Source organism: Cydia amplana, chromosome 15 (assembly GCF_948474715.1).
Source record: "Cydia amplana chromosome 15, ilCydAmpl1.1, whole genome shotgun sequence".
Lineage (NCBI taxonomy): Eukaryota > Metazoa > Arthropoda > Insecta > Lepidoptera > Tortricidae > Cydia > Cydia amplana.
Genome location: NC_086083.1, coordinates 4,042,460 through 4,060,945, shown reverse-complemented (window position 1 = coordinate 4,060,945; position 18,486 = coordinate 4,042,460). Strand labels below are relative to the sequence as shown.

Sequence of the window (18,486 nt, the reverse complement as noted above, 5' to 3'; positions counted from 1 at the left end):
TGCAGTGAAGCAGCGCGCAGTGGCGCCATCTAGCGGTGTCCAGGCTGAGTCACAGGCGGTGTGGCAAAGACGCATCCGTCAGGAGAGATCAACGAGGAAGGAGCTCCTACGTCACAAAGTGTTGTTTATGTTCAGTTGAGTGATGCAAAGTGAAAACCGTGAGTACTCTTAGATTATATTTATGCAAAATTGAACCATAATTCAGTGAAGATTAAAACTTAGAGAAAAAAGAAGAGTGTCAAGCTAATTTCAACTTTAACATCTAGTGAATTTGGGACTTTAACTATTTATTGATAATTTAATTTGGACTTAGGAAATTCACTAACTTTAATTTAAGGACTTAGAATAGTTACAGTAAAAACGGAGGTACGGGGAATCCATGCCCGATTTTCTACAGAGTCCTAAACACTTGTAAAATTTTGAGATGTTGAAGTGGACATAGAATTATTTCTGTGGTTTGTTGGGTTTAAACACTTGTAAATTTTGCGAAGTTGAAATTGTACTTAGAACGACTGTGTTATTAGGTATATCAGTGGTGTTTGTTTACAAGTTACCTGATTATTGATATACCTACTTACAATTAATAAGTTAAGATAAAGTCAGTGTTCACTATGGAATCGTTAATTTCTTATCAGGAAGAAATCTCAGATCGTATTTCTAGGGCAAAGGTTAATTTCAAAAAGTCACCAAAAGAACGGATTACACAAATTTATGTGGAGGGAAGATTAGAATTGTTAGAACAGTTGTGGTCAGAATTTAGAGTTGGGCATAAAGAACTATCGCAAACAGTAGACAAAACGTTGTTAAAATCTCAAGACTACATTAAAAAGGATGTTTATAATACTACTGAGGAAATGTACATGGAATATAAGTGTGATTTAAAACTTATTTTGGCTAACCTTCAGCCAGCAACCATAAGTAAATCAAATGAACTTACTGTTGTGAATAATGACCAAAGTCATATTCGTCTACCAAAGATTAGCATACCAAGCTTCTCAGGCAAGTACACCGAGTGGATAACATTTAGAGATCTATTTGTATCTATAATTCACAATAATAAAACACTAGATAACGTTCAGAAGTTGCATTATCTCAAGGGGTACTTGACTGGGGAGGCAGAACAAATAATTCGGTATACACCGGTAACAGAAGCAAATTACATGACGTGCTGGAAGCTGTTGGAAGAGCGATATAGTAATAAAAAGTACCTTTCATATAGCATATTGAAACGTTTGTTAAACCAACGTACCGCCAATTCGGAATCGGCTAGCCACTTAAAGGAACTTTTGGATACGTTTTCCGATTGCTTGAGCGCGTTGACTAATTTAGGGATTGATGTATCTACTTGGGATATTATTGTTATATATTTGTTATCGTCAAAATTGGACCCAGAATCTCGCAAACAGTGGGAATTAAGTGTCACGTCGAATGTAAATCCAAATGATTTACCCACATTCACACAATTTAAAGATTTTTTGGCTAGTAGGTATCGAGCTTTAGAGTTTCTTGAACCTGGAAGTAAAGGGAAAAACATGTATGTTAAGCCATCAACTTCGAATGCAACCAGTTCGAAAACATTTTATGCTAACGATTCTGTAACTTTAGTGTGTGAATTTTGTAGTGAGAATCATAAATTATGTTTCTGTAAAAAATTTGCTGCGGAAGATTATGAAAAAAGACACGAATTTGTAGCAAACAATCGTATATGCTATAATTGTTTAGGGGCCAATCATTCTGTACGGTTCTGCCAAAGCACCATGAATTGTCGCATTTGTAATAAGCGGCACCATTTACTCCTTCATCCGAAGGGGGTTTCAACTTCAACTGCTCATGTAAGGAACGTAGATCAAGCAGTTTCAGCGTCCTCTGAGGAAATTGTTGAGATACAAACTGAGTCTGATAGTTCATCTAACGACATTGCGTCGCAATCTCCACAAGTAACTCTATTCACTAATAGAAAGGTAAAACAACAAGTTCTCTTAGCTACAGCTTTGGTGAAAGCCGAGTCTAAGACAGGTCAATTTCAAATCTATAGAGCTTTCATAGATCAAGGGTCTGAATCCTCATTCATCACAGAGGCTACAGTACAAGGATTAGGCTTAAAAAATGTTCCCATTAAGTCCACAATAACAATGTTAGAAGAAACGTCGGTAACGACAAATTACATGGTATTATTGAAACTTAAATCGTTGATAAATCCGGATTTCAATGTACAGTTGGTGGCATATGTGTTACCGAAAATCACAACGAATCTCCCAGCACGCAAGGTAGACGCGTCGGAATGGCCACATTTACAGAATTTGGTTTTGGCTGATCCCGGTTACGGCACACCAAATAAAATTGATATTTTATTGGGAGCAGTAGTATATGCCCAGATACTGGAGGAGGGTGTGAAGAAGGGTCCTGTTGGGACTCCAATAGCGCAGTGTACTAGTTTCGGTTGGATCTTGTCTGGTGGTTCAGCAGATCATAACGAAAGGAAAGTTGTATTACATGCACAAGTGGATACGGACAACGAAATAATAAAACGGTTTTGGGAGATGGAATCAGAACCTTTATTAAACTCGAAAGAGATGTTGACGACCGAAGAACAGCGATGTGAAGACATCTTTTCAGCTACGACTACACGAGATAAACTTGGCAGATATGTAGTGAAATTACCATTTCGTGACGAGAATCCAGCCTGTAAAGAAGGAAATTCAAGAGAAATTGCTATTAAGAGGTTTAGTTCACTGGAAAGGAAATTTGCAAAGGACAAAAATCTAAAAGAAAAGTATACAGCTGTTGTGAAAGAATACTTACAGTTGGACCACATGGTGTTAGTCCCAGCGGCTAGAGAAAGTGAAAATCAGGCTGTGTACTTACCCCACCACGCTGTTATCAGAGAGGATAAGTCAACAAGCAAGGTCCGGGTGGTATTCGACGCGTCCTGTAAAAATGAGAAGGGTATATCCTTAAACGACAGTTTAATGGTTGGACCTACGTTACAGCCGGAGTTGCGTCATCTCATTATGCAATGGAGAATGCATCCCGTATGTCTGATTGCAGACATCGTGAAGATGTATCGAATGGTAAGAGTGACTGACCAGGACGCTGACTATCAACGTATTGTATGGCGAGATAACCAAAACGAAGAAATAAAAGACTATAAATTAGTAACAGTTACGTTTGGAACAGCATCGGCACCATATTTTGCTGTGAAAGCACTGAATCAGGTCGCCATTGACCATGCGAGCGAACACCCAATGGCAGCAAAGAGAGTTGCTGGTAGTTTTTATATGGATGACCTAATGACAGGATGTGAAACCATAGAAGAGGGTATAGAACTTTATAAAGACATGAAGACTCTACTTAAAAAAGGAGGCTTTACTTTACAAAAATGGGCAAGTAATAAGGAGGATATACAGAGTGCTATAGACATATATGAGAAGGGAGAAACAGTTTTGGAAAGGGAAGAAAGGAACCTGGAAATAAAACAAGATAATATAGTTAAGATTTTAGGACTTACCTGGAATAAAAGGAAGGATGAGTTTCAGTACTCAGTCACGCTGCCACCTGTATCTGCTCCTGTAACCAAACGGAAGATTGTATCAGACGTCGCATGACTTTTCGATCCTTTGGGTTGGATCGCCCCATGTGTTATAAAAGCAAAAATATTTATTCAGCGGTTATGGTTAGCTGGTACAGGTTGGGACGAAGAACCAACAAGAGAAATATTACATGATTGGTATACTTACCGCGAGGAATTGAGTCAACTTTCCGGCTTTATCATTCCGCGATGGTTTAACACGCAAGCAGATGATACTCGAGTGGAATTTCATGGGTTTTCAGATGCTTCTAAGCTGGCGTTTGCTGCTGCAGTGTACATTCGTGTTATCAGTGTATCAGGGGATATTAAGGTTCAGCTGGTTGCAGCCAAAACTCGAGTTGCTCCAGTAAAACAGGTCAGCATACCGCGCTTAGAACTATGCGGTGCCGTACTGCTAGCTAAATTGTTAACGGAGGTCGCAAAGGTGTTAAATGTTCCGAAGAGCAACCTAAGAGCCTGGACGGATTCAACCGTCGTTCTTGCATGGCTAAATAAGCACCCCAGCCACTGGAAGACATTCGTGGCCAACAGAGTTTCCGAAATTCTGTGTCTGCTTGAGCCTTTTCAGTGGTCCCATGTTTCGACGAAGGAGAATCCAGCGGATTGTGCATCTCGTGGAATTCGTCCAGCAGAATTGATCGGCAATTCGTTATGGCAAAATGGTCCTCAGTTCTTACAACAACAGGTTGTTATATACACCAAGCCAACTGACAACGAAACACACCTGGAGGAAACGATTAAATCTCATCACGCTCAGCGTTTAGTAGATGAATGTATACTTAGTAAGTATTCGTCACTTCAAAAACTCATAAGAATACTTATTACAGGAACTTATTGCAGGAGATTTCTGAAATCAAGAAGTGAGAGATCGCAGAAGCCGAGAGAGCAAAATAATCATTTAAGCGCGTTCGAAATAAGCGAAGCTCTAAGCACCTGCATTAAAATAGCTCAAAATAATGAATTTAAACTAGAAATTTCCCAAATAGAGAAACACGGTTGTATTAAAACTAAGACTTCAAAAATTTTGTCATTCACGCCGTTCTTAGACGTTAAGGGAGTGCTTAGAGTGGGAGGCAGATTAGCAAAATTGGATGAAGAAGAGGATATCAAACATCCAATTCTGTTGCCACATACGTCACCCTTGTCAAAATTATTAGTTGCCGATGCACATAACAAAACTCTGCACGGGGGAGAGCGGCTGATGCTCAATTATCTACGGGCTGCATACTTCATTATGGGTGCGAAAAATCTAGTTAAAACCTATGTGCATAAATGCATTACATGTGTAAGAAATAAAGCGAATATACAAACCCAACTGATGGGTTCATTACCACGAGTTAGAATTACTCCAGCTAGACCCTTCTACCGGAGCGGCGTAGACTACGCTGGACCTATTCATTTAAGGACGTCGAAGGGCAGAGGTCATAAGGCTTATAAGGCATACATCTGCCTTTTTGTATGCATGGTAACAAAGGCCGTGCATATTGATGTTGTCAGTGACTTAACTTCTAGAGGTTTCATCGAGACGTTCAAACGCTTCGTTGCGCGTCGTGGCTATTGTGCTGAACTCTATAGTGATAATGGCACGAATTTTGTGGGTGCCTCCAAAGAGTTAAGAGACTTATTTCAGTCAGAACAATCAGCCATGGTTCAAGAAATTTCGGAAGCCTTGGCCACGCAAGGAACAACGTGGCATTTTATACCACCTCGATCTCCCAACTTTGGCGGATTGTGGGAGGCGGGGATTAAATCCACCAAATTTCATATAAAACGAGTCATTGGTGAGTCAACTCTAACATATGAAGAGATGGCCACTCTTCTTTGCCAAGTTGAGGCTTGCTTGAATTCTAGGCCAATATCAGTGCTGCCAAGCAATCCCAATGATCCAAGTCCATTGACTCCCGGCCACTTCCTTGTTGGAGAGGCTCTAGTAACAATACCAGAAGTTAACTATGAAGAGTCCAATATCAGTTCCTTAAAACGATGGCAATTGACTCAGAGAATGCTGCAATGCTTTTGGCGCAGATGGTCGAGTGAATATTTAGTTCATCTATTGCATCGCTATAAATGGGCGTTCAAAACTCCTGAGCCGGAAGTCCGACATCGTTTTGGTGAAGGAGGATGATTTACCCCCAACCAAATGGCTATTTGGTAGAATCGTTCAGAAGTTCCCCGGGTCAGATAACCTGACCAGAGTCGTGTCCTTGAAATGTGGGAGCTCCATAATCAAACGACCTACCTCTAAATTGTGTATATTACCAGTTTCTGGTTAACTGCTCTTATCCCGCATGTTTATAAATTAAATATCATTCATTGAATTAACTATATTTGCATCCCTTACGAAGACCGTCACGGTGAGCGGTCTATCTAAAGGAAGGACTTTCTGTCCTTGGTGGGCGGGATGTTTAAGTGTTAAGATTAATGATTATTTATTTGTGTTTAGTAATAAGATTCTGGGCTAGATGTCGCTGTACTGGTCACAAACTGGTGCGTACAACGTATAACCCTGCCCTAATCGTTCGCTAGATGTCGCTGTTCCCACGGCAAACTAACCTAACGACCTGTTATCATAAATTGTACAAGCATGATTAATATTATTTTATGTCCTAATTTCTCGCTAGATGTCGTTGTACCGGCTACAAAACTAGCTAACAACAGTCCACTGTTAATTATATATAATAAGATTGTAATTTTAATAAATGTCTTCTTTTTTTGGCAAATAAATTGTGTTGAAAAATTGCATTTGCGTTTTCGTTGAATGTGAACAACACGGAAGTTTGAACAGACTTACATCTCTTATAACTAAATATGGTCCCGAAAATACACTAGACAATTTACTTCTATTCTCATTTCTTATTAATATTTTGTCATTGGCTTTATATACCACAGAGTTTATAGTCATGTCATATTTGATTTTTCTTATCTCTTTGGTTTTCAACAAGATCTCTTTTGCTTGCATACTTGAGGATGCATACTTTCCCAAACACTAACTCGAACGGTGTAAATTTTGTTTCTGTATGGATAGATGTATTGTACGCAAAGCACCAATATGGTATCCACTTACTCCAATGTTCAGCGTGATTATCTGTCTGAATACGTAGAAACGCGCCCAAACTCTTGTGTATTCTCCAATGCACCAATACTCTGGTGATGGTATGCTGTTGATGTGAGTTTTTCTATATGGAGTAATTTACATACCTGTTGAAAAACTTCAGAGGTGAATTCCGTTCCCTTGTCTGTAGCGATGATGCTCGGAATACCATATCGTAAAATGAAATTACTTACAAAGACGTCTGCAACTTCCTTAGCTGATTTTGTAACTAACGGGTAACACATAACGGGTAGTAACGGGTATTACATTGTTCAAACATTATTTAGATTCTTACCTACTTAAGCATTGTTTTTATAGTGTAAAAGAGTTTCTGGATCAAATTGATTAGCTTCATAGTTTACCTGTTTGATTGTACCTAGTTATTTTAATATATTGTGTAAATAAACCAAAGATATAGATGTAAGACATAGATATAAGTAAAAATATTTGTACACCGTCTTCGCGGTAGAATATGATGGAACTTGCATTAATTCTAATTTAAGATCACATCAATGTACCATATTCTGACAAATAAATACATTTCATTTCATTTCATTTCATTTTAAGCTTCAATGTATTTTGTTAATTCACATTGTATAGTTAATATATAAGAGTAGTTGTCATCATCTCTAGTTAAGGGTCCCACAATGTCCATAAATATTTTTTGTAATGCAGTTTCAGATGTTGTTGTTATTGTCATTGGTTCTTTTGTGTGAATTGAATATTTTTCTTTTTGACATTTATCGCATTTCTTAACGTAATTTTTAATATCATTCTCTAAACCTACCCAAAAATATCGTCTCTTTATATTATTATACATTTTTCTTACACCTGCATGACCACTTGTTGGTAGTATATGAAAATCATTAAGTATTACTTTTTTCTCGTTTTTGTCATTTATTCTTATTAAATCTTTTAATATACATAAACGTGGACCGGTCCAATCCTTCGTATTCTTTATTTCATGCGCTAGCTTTTCAACAAATATATCATTATTTTTATTCTTTATAATTAACACTTCATTTATATTCCATTCTCTACATTTTATACCAAGTTCCTCGACAAAGGCGGCTCCCGTCATTTGCCCTGGGAAGTATGGTTTTATATAAATTATTTTGTTATTTTTCACATATATCATTAATTTAGATTCATTTATCTCATTTATTCCCATTTTATTTATTTTTCTGAGCTCAGTTGTTTCCATGAATTTTAATTCTACACTGTCCTTTATTTTCGTATTAACTTCTACCACTCTCGGTTGATCAGACCGAAGGGCAGTTGAGTCTGTTTTAATGTCACTTCCTAACTCTTTTCTCCTCATTGACCTAGTCATGACGTACATACAGTTTGTCATTTCTTTTAATTCGTCTGATGTCACCTTAATCCTCGATAACGCGTCCGCTACCGAGTTGTCTTTCCCTTTTAAATATTCTACTGTAAAGTCATATTCTTCTAGTGCTAGTCTAAATTTGGTTAATCGACTTGTTGGATCTTTCATGGTAAATAGATATATTAAAGGCTTATGATCGGTTCGTATAATTAAATGTCCATATAAATATGGTCTGAAATATTTAGTTGCCCAGACAATTGCTAAAAGTTCGTTTTCTATCACTGCGTAGTTCTTTTCAGCTTTGTTTAAACTCCTACTTGCAAATGCTACGGGTTTGCCGTTATTATTTGATAGTACTGCACCTAAAGCGTAGTTAGATGCATCTGTATTTAAAATAAATTCATTGCTTGCGTTAAAATCTGGGTATTGTAGTATTGGTGGCGTAGTCATTGCTTCTTTTAACTGTATAAACGACTTTTGACAGTTTTCATCCCACACGAATTTTACATTCTTTTTGCTTAAATTGTTTAAATAATATGCCTTATCTGCGAAATGAGGAATGAATTTTCTATAGTAGATAAATCGTTTATTTGTTTGCTGCAACAACACACATTTTACAAATAGGTAGTAGTTGCCTAAAGCTACGAAACTTTTGGTTTCTGTTCCATTTGTAGGTATTGGATAATTTTTTATTGCTTTTATTTTTTCTGGATCTGGTCAAATGCCTCCTGCTGATACCACATGCCCGAGATATAATATTTATTTTTTTAAGAAATCACACTTTAAGGGATTTAATTTAAGATTTACACTTCTTAATCTTTCAAATACATTTATTAAGTTTTTGTTGTGCATGTCAAGGTTTCTACCGAAAACTACGATATCATCCAAGTAAACAAAACATTTTTCATACGTAAGTCCTGACATGGCTAACGTAATCATTCCGCTGAATGCGCTAGGGCTTGTTTTGAGTCCCATCGGTAAGCGAGTCATTTGAAACTGTCCTGAATTGAAAGCTGTGTACTTCCTAGACTCTGGTTCTAATTCTTGTTGATAATAGCCCGAAAATAAATCTAAATGACTGAAATAAATAGATCCTGACAATGAGTCTAAAATCTCGGTTATGTTCGGTAATGGGAACTTGTCGTCCTGTATCCTTTCATTTAATTTCCTGTAATCAATAACAAGTCGCCATTTCTTTTTCCCTGTTGCATCTACTTTCTTTTCTGAGGTGGGGGGTCGAGGCGGAGACGTAGTCAGTGAAACAACCAGTCAGTTCGACGTTACGTTTAATACTAATCCTAAACTAACACACTACAGCACGCCACACCACACCACCGGGGTTGGCAAAAAAAAAGAAAAATAATACACATTTTTTTTTTAACATAAACAATGTCATAAACACAATTGTAATATGCCTGCCACACAATATAGATGTTTCAATTACTAATTTGTTGTTTTTCATTTTAACAAGTATTACTTAAGAACACTTACAATGTGTAAGGCATTTTAATAGTTTTACATAATAAAAATATAAGTATGACAGTTAAGACACGTTAAGTGTCCGAAACGAACAACTTAGTTCTATTAATATGTACAGTATCCTCTTTTCCGTTGACAGAAATTACAACATTAGGGTTTTCTAATCTAATCACTTTGTATGGTCCTTTGTATAACGTATCGAGTTTGTTACCGGTTTCACTTTTCACTAAGACGAGATCGTCCTTTTTATAACTCACTGTGTTCACTTTTGTATCGTAAGTACACTTTCTAAGTTGTTTACACTTACTTTTGTTGAACACGGCTAACTTTTGTTGAACCGTAAATCGGCACAGTCGTCGATAGGTCTTGGTTTCTTAATGTTAATTGAAAGATTTCTAAGTCAATATGAGCTTTATTTATCTTTAAAAAGTCGAACCCGATAATTCCGTCTGATTTTACAGGTAAATTGTCAAAAATATGAAATTTATGTTCGATTGAATAACCATTCGGAGTAAGTAACGAAATGTACGTATATGCGCGGGAATGTAAAGTACCGCCTAAACCGCGTACCGGTATGTCCTGTTTGTATACAATAGCATGTTCCGATAACGCTTTGGATTTAATAGCTGATAACGAAGCTCCAGTGTCGACTAACCATGAACACTCTTTATGTGTTGTGTTTAAAAATACATATCCGATATTATCGTCAAAGGTTAATACATGTTCTTTAGGCACGAAAAAACTCACTGGTATTCGGCTGTGTAAGTTCGTTGTTTACATGAGTCGTAGTAAGTACTTGTCCCCTACCACGAGAAACTCGACCGCGATTCGAACGCGATCTTACATAGCTGCCGCGAGACTGGTATCTGTTATACGTAGGTATGTTATAGTTACCTCTACTTTGGTAATAACCTCGGGTCGATGCATTGTAATTACCTCTATACTGTCCTCGAGTTGGTGTAATAGGGTGACCTCTATAAGGTCTGTACCCGCGATACCCGTAGCCGTAGTGGCTCCTGTTGGACGACTTACCTCTGAAATTTAGTATGGTCTCTGGCTGCGCGGACTCCTCGTCCTGCGCAGCACGTACCGCGTCCTTAAAGTCCGTGTAGTCTCGAGCCGCTATAATGGTACTGAGACGTCTATTCCGTAATCCGTCGGCAAACTTTTTTATTGCTAGTTGCTCGTTTATTGGCTTAAGTACCTCACAAGCCTTTTCGTTCGTGTTGGCTTGTGAGATAGTTAAGTTAACGAAGATATCTTCTATTTCGTTAGCGTATTGCGAAATAGACTTCTCACCCTGTGAAACACTGTTTAGTTTAATGAGCAAAGCGTTAGCTGATTTTTTGGTCAGCAAGTACTTTTTCATATCCGCAATTAAATTTTCGCAAGTGTCATACTCAGATTTAAGTTTTAATTTTGCAGACTTTGTTAACCTTGTGGCTAGAACAAATTTTATTAGTAGTTGTTTGCAACTACTTTCCTTGAGGCATCCCTCATGAACATACTGACTGCATCAATTAAATTATTTGTTACATCTTCAGAACCATCCATTACAGGCAACAAAGTCGCCGCCGTTTTTAATTCGAACTTGTCCATGGTAGTGGTTATCGTACAGCTATTTTTAGAACAAGCAGGTTGCGTTATGTTACACTGATATGACAAAATCTTTTTATAAACGGACTCTATGTTATCTATTAAGTTTTCTAGTGTATATTCAGCATATTCTATCGCAAAATCACTCTTATTTAAGTTAACAAGAATCAGATTATATTTTTCATACAGACTAGTGGCATTTTTTATTTTGTTACTCACATTTAATGGATACAATTGCCTTTTCTGACCTAGTTTTCTTAATGCGACTTGAATATCCTTTAAACTTTGAAATACAACATCAAGTTCTTCCATAAAAATAAAGATAAGAGTTTACTATTAGTTTCAAGGCGATGAAGACAATTAAAAAAAACTTACATAACTATAGGGACCGCATAGTTACGCGCACACATTTATGTCGCCGGTATCGGTACCTCCTGGTCCTGGACGTCGCCGCTGGAACGATCACCGCGCCCCGACATCCTTAAGCGAAGTCTCCGGAATGCGTTGTCCCGTAGTTCATGTCTCACCAGCTTTCTATGACAATTGTTATATTGTCTGTAGACGATATATAATACGCCAGCTCCACACAGGGCCAGCACCACCGACAGCAAGATATTGTTCACGCTTGTGTGAGCCCTTATTTCGGCTCCGGCATCGTTTAAGTTGCCGTGCTGGTTCACGATGACCTCCTTATTGTCACACACGCACTTAGAGCATTCTTTGCCCATTTTTATTAAAGTTTTCTCTGAGTGAACGGAACACTGCATACACCACAAGCGCACGAGTCGCGAGTCGCGATTGCGTCATTATTCTCGAGTATTCAAAAAGTCCTTCGTTAGCGAAACGCGCTGGCTAGGGTCGCCATCTGAGGTGGGGGGTCGAGGCGGAGACGTAGTCAGTGAAACAACCAGTCAGTTCGACGTTACGTTTAATACTAATCCTAAACTAACACACTACAGCACGCCACACCACACTTTGGAACTAATAGCAATGGACTAGACCATTCACTTTTTGTTGGTTCTATTACTCCACTATCTAACATTTCGTTAATCTGTTTGTCTATTTCTTTCTTTTGTGAATGAGGCAATCTGTAATTTTTCACAAAACATGGGTCAACATTTGGTTTTAACTGAATACTTTGTTTATAAAGGTTTGTAACGGTCAACTTGTCTCCTGGCAATTGAAAAATATCAGCGTACTTGGCACATAGTTTTCCTATTTCTGTTTGTTCTTCTATATTTAAATGTTTTAATTGTAATTGCGAAAATAATGTTGCTACCCTATTTGAATCTACATTTTTACGTTCAAAGTCACAACTATAATAATCGTTCAATTTACATACATCTGGATTTATTTCGCTTAATTCAATTTCTTTCTCTGTAGTGTTTAATATTTGTATTGGTATCTTGCCATCTATAGGTGTTACAATAGCACTTGCCATAAATACTCCTTCGCTTATTTATTTTGCACAAACTACACTATCTTCTGTAATGAATGTACTTACATAATGAATTGACTCTGATCGGGGTGATAAGATGTAACTAGTCTGGCTATTTCCTTTATTTTCGAAGTGTACTTTTAACCGATTTCCATTTATTAAAAGTGAAAAAGTGTTGGTTTCATAATCTAAATTTGCTTTATATTTTCTAAAGAAATCATCTCCTATAATTCCAGTCGTAATGCATGGTAATCATTTAAAAACATGGATTTTATGTTGTATTAATTCACATCCTATTTGAAAATTTAGCTGTACGTAACCAATGGAGTGAACGACTCCTCCAACGCCTGTTATACTTGTTCTATCATATATTATTTGTATAATCCGTTGTTTTACATAACTATATTTAACTGCAGACAACGACGCGCCTGAATCAAGTAGCCATGAACATAATTTCCCATTTGTTATCAATTGCGCTGTTATGGAACGACCACTGGAAAATATGTGATGGTTAATCACGAAAAAACTGATTTTCGTTATTAAATTGATGATTATTCAGAGTTTCCGCTTCTTCTCTTATAATGTTTAGACCTTTTCGGTTCCAATCTCCACGCGAATGGTTGCCGTAACCATTACGACCTGTACCTCTCCGTTGGTTGTAACCAGTGTTACCTCGAAAGCCTCTGCTCGCACCACGCTGAGGACGATATGCATTATGTGAGTGGTGACTGTAATTACCGTACCTGCTAGCAGGGTTGGGCAGTATTTCAATTACATGTATTTGAAATACGTATTTGAAATACAAATTAGTATTTTGTATTTGTATTTCAAATACTACTTGGAAAAGTATTTTGTATTTGGTATTTCAAATACTGCACTCGCATGTATTTAGAATTTTGTATTTCAAATACTTCAAGCTTCAAAATACATTTCCACAAAATACTTACATTTCATTAAATTTATATGAACGTCATGGTAAGTTGGTAACCTTAGACCGTCGAAACATTTCCAACCGTGTGGCCCGTGTGATAGCCCCTTTAGAACACAGTGACATTGACAGCAGCAACACTGAGTGTAAGTGTCAACTTCAAGTGTCATAAGTGTCAAATCACTCTGGGATTTAGTTCGTTACGCTGGTTACGCGGTATTTCTGTTACTTTACTGTAAATTTGATTAAGTTTATGGCGTTGGGGATCGGCGATTATTACCTATTATATGATGAATTCAAATTCAAGTTCATCTTCTGCGAGGTCTGCGGCATCGATATCCAGAGAGGAACAAGGCAGTGGTGTTGACAACAATGACAGTGGCGGTGGTTGTAGCTCAACAACGACAACAACTTATCCACTCATTTTAACTGGTGGCAAATATTTCGAAGTGAAAGTGACGATGGACATCAATGCCCCCGGTGGTAGCAAAGATCCAGAAAAAGTTGAAGCAACTTGTATAAAATGTCAAACAGTTATTAAAGGTAGTCTTAAGGCTACCAGCAACTTTAAAGTACATTTGAAGGTAAGTCAGTTAAAAAAAGATTTGAATAATTGAATTTTGCACATGTCTTGTTCTTATCCCCACTTCCAAGGCCATCTCAAACTATGCTAGGAAAGTAAAGCAAGCGAATTAAACTAAAAATTCTTTGATCGGTATATAATTTAATATTTTATGATGAACTTAGACTATATACCTACTATACTTTATACCATGGTTTCGTCTGAATTATCTATAAACCCTATAGATGGAACCCTAATAGGATCACTTGTCTGTTGTTTTATATATTATTATTGTCACATGTTTTATATGAACAAGATTTATGTAAACTTAAGAATTATGTACTTACATAATGTATATGATTTTATTTTAGCGAAAACATCCGGATGCATTATTAGAATATGAGAAAGATAAAGAAAACAGCCAGGGCAAAAGGCAAAAAACACAGAAAACCCTCAATGAGAAAAGTCTAAGACAAATGAAATTGAATATTTCAAGTTTCAAATCACAAAAAGAACATTCAGTGCAACAAAAGCTAGATAATAACATACTTAACTATGTTGTCAACAGTATGAAACCACTAAGTACTGTGGATGATCCTAACTTCGTAAAGATGTTTACTGACATATCTGAACAGCTTCAGGTTATGTCCAGAAGAACATTAGGGAGAAAAATTGATACAGCCCAAAAAACTGTTACAGATAAACTTATAAGCATTTTCAGTAAATTGGACTATGTGTCCACAACAGCAGACATATGGTCTACAAAAACCAGAAGCTTTCTTGGTGTAACAGCTCATTGGGTATGTATGTCCAGTATTTATATTTTACATTTATATAATGTGTAAAAATCGTCTAAGTATTTTTAAATCAATTACATTACACCAAGATGTAATAATAATATAATCTATGAAAAGTCTATAGTCCCAAAGATCAGTCTAAAAATATATATTTATTTTTTGTTAAAACTTATGACTAAAATGTTTTGTTTCAGATCAATGAGGCTACACTTGAACGTATGAGCTGTGTCTTGTCATTCAATCGCTTTAAGGGTTCTCACACATACGATAAAATTGCTGAAATGCTATTTGAAGTCCAGTCAGATTTTAGACTAACACATGATCACATGATATCTACAACAACAGACAACGGATCGAATTTCGTTAAAGCATTCAGAGAATTTGGTATTGTTGACTATGTACCAGATTTCTTAGGTCCTGAAGGTGAACATTTAATTTTATTCTTAATCAAATAATTTTCCACATTATATTAACTATGTGACCTATGTTAGATTGACAATTTGACATGTATCCTAATATTTAGTTCTTATTTTTAGATACAATGGAATTGGACAATTTTAGCGCAAGTGACACTCTATATGAAGAGGTGCTTTTAGTTAATAATTCTGAAGAACTTGAAACAAGGGAATTGTATTTGCCACGACATCTGAGATGTGCCAGTCACACTCTAAGCCTTTTAGCCACAACAGACTTGAACAATTACATAAAAAATTCTCTCATTAGCAGAATACATTATTCTGCCACTGCTAAATGCACTTTGCTCTGGAACATGTCAAGAAAACCAAAGTCTGCGGAAATAATCAAGGAACATCTTGGGCATCAGTTATTATACCCATGTCCAACAAGGTGGAATTCCCTCTATGACGCTATTCTCCATCTCATGAAAAGCAAAACTAAACTGAATAGTTTATTTGAACAGTTAGGCAAGGCAAACACATTTTCAGCAGTAGAACTCGAATATTTAGAAGAGTTTTTGGAGGTTTTGAAACCTATCGCGTCAGCTCTTGACTACCTTCAGGGTGATAATTGCTATTATGGTAAACTATTACCCACGTTGATGACTATTAAAACCAAACTGGAAAGACTACAAAGCAGTAATCTGCGCCATTTCTCTCGAGTTGTACCAAAACTACTAGAAAGTTTAGAAAAGAGGTTTGACAAATTTCTCCAATTGAGACCTGAAGCCAATGAAGCTATTTTGGCAGCTTGTTTCTATCCAGCGTATAAAATGCGATGGCTACCAGAAACCTGTTCAAACGAGGACAAGCAAAGGTTACAAAATCTTGCGATCACAACGTTGGAATCAGTTCCAGTGCTTCCAAGAAGTGGTAGTGGTAGTTCTAGCATTAGCAAGAATGATGACGATGATTTCATCATCTTCTCTGATTATACACGTGATAGGCCAGTCACATGTATGGAAGTAGAGTTAGTGAGTTTTTTAAATGAGAAGGGGAAAGATCTCGGTGCCCTTGAACGCTACCCAAACATAAAAAAAATGTTTATTAATTTTAATACCAGCCTATGCTCTTCCGGTCCAGTTGAGAGACTGTTTTCATTGGCTGGATACATCCATTCGCCAACTAGACGGAACTTATCTGATAATACGTTTAGGAATTTAGTTTTTATGAAAGGCAATTCCTTCTTCAATTCATAATCATAAAAACATGAATGTTATGTTAAAAGTGTCGAAGTATTTTGTATTTTGTATTTCAAATACATAATTTTGAATACTGTATTTTGTATTTTGTATTTCAAATACCTGTCACCAAAGTATTTTGTATTTTGTAATTCAAATACATTTTTAAATGTATTTTATATTTCGTATTTGAAATACAATGAAGTAGTATTTTGCCCAACCCTGCCTGCTAGTGTTGCCACGGTAGTTCTGGCTCGACCATGTTCTTGGATAATTTCCCCTGTAACTTCTTCTTACTTGACTACCTCCTCTTGCATGGTTGTATGCAGTGTTGTAATGTGACCTGTGATACGTACCGACAACGCCTGTTCCTGGGGTTGTAGCAACTTCATCCAGGGCGGCTTGTACCGCGTCTTTTAATGATGTGAAGTCTCTGGCGGCTATAATGGTGCTTATGCGACGATTCCGCAGCCCATCAGCGATTCTTTTTATGGCTATCTTTTCATTGAGCGGTTTCAAAACATCATAATTCTTACTATTGCCATTGGCCTGCGTAATCGTTAGGTCTACGAATAATTGCGTCAATTCCTGTCCATAATCAGAAATGGTTAAATTATCTTGTCGCATCTGCTGTAATTTTGATTGTATTGTCGTTGCAGCCTTTTGCGGTAGTAATTTACACCTCATATCACTTATTAAACCCTCGACATTTGAATATTTTTCCTCTAATTTTAGTTTAGCCAGTTGCGAGAGCCTACTTTTGAGTACAAAATTAATCAAGCTCTTTTTACAGTCAGCTGACGAGAGAGTTGATTCGTAATATTCTATGTTGTCTATCAACTGCCTGGTCACCTTTTCATCTCCATCCATAACTGGTAATAAGCTTAACGCTGTTTTTAAATTAAAAGTCGCCATGGTTTCTTCTTCTATAGGTTGTTCCGTACACAACTCTTTTATCTCTTTATATATTTTAAGCAGGGCTTGTTAACGTTACCAATTCACATTATAAAGTAACGTTACTTAACGTTAAAATCATAAAAATACCTTATTACCGGTAGTAAATGGTAACGATACTTGATAACTTAACATTATTATAACGTTAGCTAGTTAACGTTAATTTTACCGGTAATTTTACTTTTTATTGCAGGGCTTGTTAACGTTACCCAATTCACATTATAAACTAACGTTACCAAACTAACGTTAACACTATCATTCTTTAAGCTGATATTTGCTTGTAATTTCATACACAATTTTACACACAAGGCTAGTAGACCTTATTGACCATAAATACGGCAGGGCTTCTGTCAAATTGAAATAGAATCAGTCAAAATACATTAAAGATAATTATGTACGTTAGTAAAACTCAACTTTAATTCTAGTAGATAGAGTTCATAGTCTTTTGTCATTATTCTTTATGTTTATCAAATGAAAGAGGTGGTATTCTACTTGTTTAAGATCTTTGTCCAATATGCATTGCGTCTCACTCTCTCATTAAGCAAAATGTGAGACGCAAATACACATTGGACCGAGATTGGACAGATAGAATACCACCCGGCTGTGTCGGAATATATTTGCCAAAATAAGAAGGTTGCAAAACGTCATAAATTAGTTTGTTAAATATGATGGTATAGCTAATTCGTTACTTGGTCGGTTTATATTAGGTACAGGCGTCTTTGATATAATATACGTCAAGATTATATAGGTTGGATAATGTCTTGATTTATTTTGTGAAATATGTTGAGGTGTTGCTGAAATGTAATTTAGTCGGATTATATTAAATGAGACACCTATTTATTGATGTTACTGCTTGCTTGTAAAAATGATTCAATTAAATTGGATTCGATTAAAGAGAATTATGTAGGTACGTTAGTAAAACTAAACTTTAATTCTAGTAGTTAGAGTTCATAGTCTTATGTCATTATTCTTTATGTTAATCTAGAATGGAATATATGTATATAGATTAACTAACTAACATCTAGAATGGTGAAACTTAAATTCTTATTTGAGACATTATTACATGCAATGTGAAATAATAATAAT

General features: G+C 36.5%; 3 protein-coding genes across 3 annotated transcripts; 2 read left to right on the top strand and 1 right to left on the bottom strand.

Annotated features, from left to right (window-relative positions):
- Positions 1–577: 577 nt before the first annotated feature.
- Positions 578–3,612, top strand: LOC134654484 (uncharacterized). The gene has a single exon (XM_063509926.1). The coding sequence runs from the start codon at positions 612–614 to the stop codon at positions 3,603–3,605; it is 2,994 nt and encodes a 997-aa protein (XP_063365996.1). The 5' UTR covers positions 578–611; the 3' UTR covers positions 3,606–3,612.
- A 9,664-nt stretch (positions 3,613–13,276) lies between these two features.
- Positions 13,277–16,464, top strand: LOC134654781 (uncharacterized). Its single transcript, XM_063510251.1, has 4 exons — positions 13,277–14,035; positions 14,385–14,813; positions 15,005–15,233; positions 15,347–16,464. The coding sequence occupies exons 1-4, from the start codon at positions 13,739–13,741 to the stop codon at positions 16,462–16,464; spliced, it is 2,073 nt and encodes a 690-aa protein (XP_063366321.1). The 5' UTR covers positions 13,277–13,738.
- A 211-nt stretch (positions 16,465–16,675) lies between these two features.
- LOC134654780 (uncharacterized) lies at positions 16,676–17,361 on the bottom strand. The gene is made up of 2 exons (XM_063510250.1): positions 16,803–17,361; positions 16,676–16,695 (listed from the first exon to the last, which is right to left on the bottom strand). The coding sequence occupies exons 1-2, from the start codon at positions 17,359–17,361 to the stop codon at positions 16,676–16,678; spliced, it is 579 nt and encodes a 192-aa protein (XP_063366320.1).
- Positions 17,362–18,486: the final 1,125 nt, after the last annotated feature.

Excerpts from the sequence above, each read along its gene's own strand:
- LOC134654484 (XM_063509926.1), top strand. The coding sequence starts at position 612 with ATGGAATCGTTAATTTCTTATCAGGAAGAAATCTCAGATCGTATTTCT.
- LOC134654780 (XM_063510250.1), bottom strand. The coding sequence starts at position 17,361 with ATGGCGACTTTTAATTTAAAAACAGCGTTAAGCTTATTACCAGTTATG. Across the intron at positions 16,696-16,802 it reads CCCAGGAACAGGCGTTGTCG|AACTACCGTGGCAACACTAG; the intron begins GTACGTATCACA and ends TGGTCGAGCCAG.
- LOC134654781 (XM_063510251.1), top strand. The coding sequence starts at position 13,739 with ATGATGAATTCAAATTCAAGTTCATCTTCTGCGAGGTCTGCGGCATCG. Across the intron at positions 14,036-14,384 it reads ACTTTAAAGTACATTTGAAG|CGAAAACATCCGGATGCATT; the intron begins GTAAGTCAGTTA and ends ATTTTATTTTAG. Across the intron at positions 15,234-15,346 it reads AGATTTCTTAGGTCCTGAAG|ATACAATGGAATTGGACAAT; the intron begins GTGAACATTTAA and ends TCTTATTTTTAG.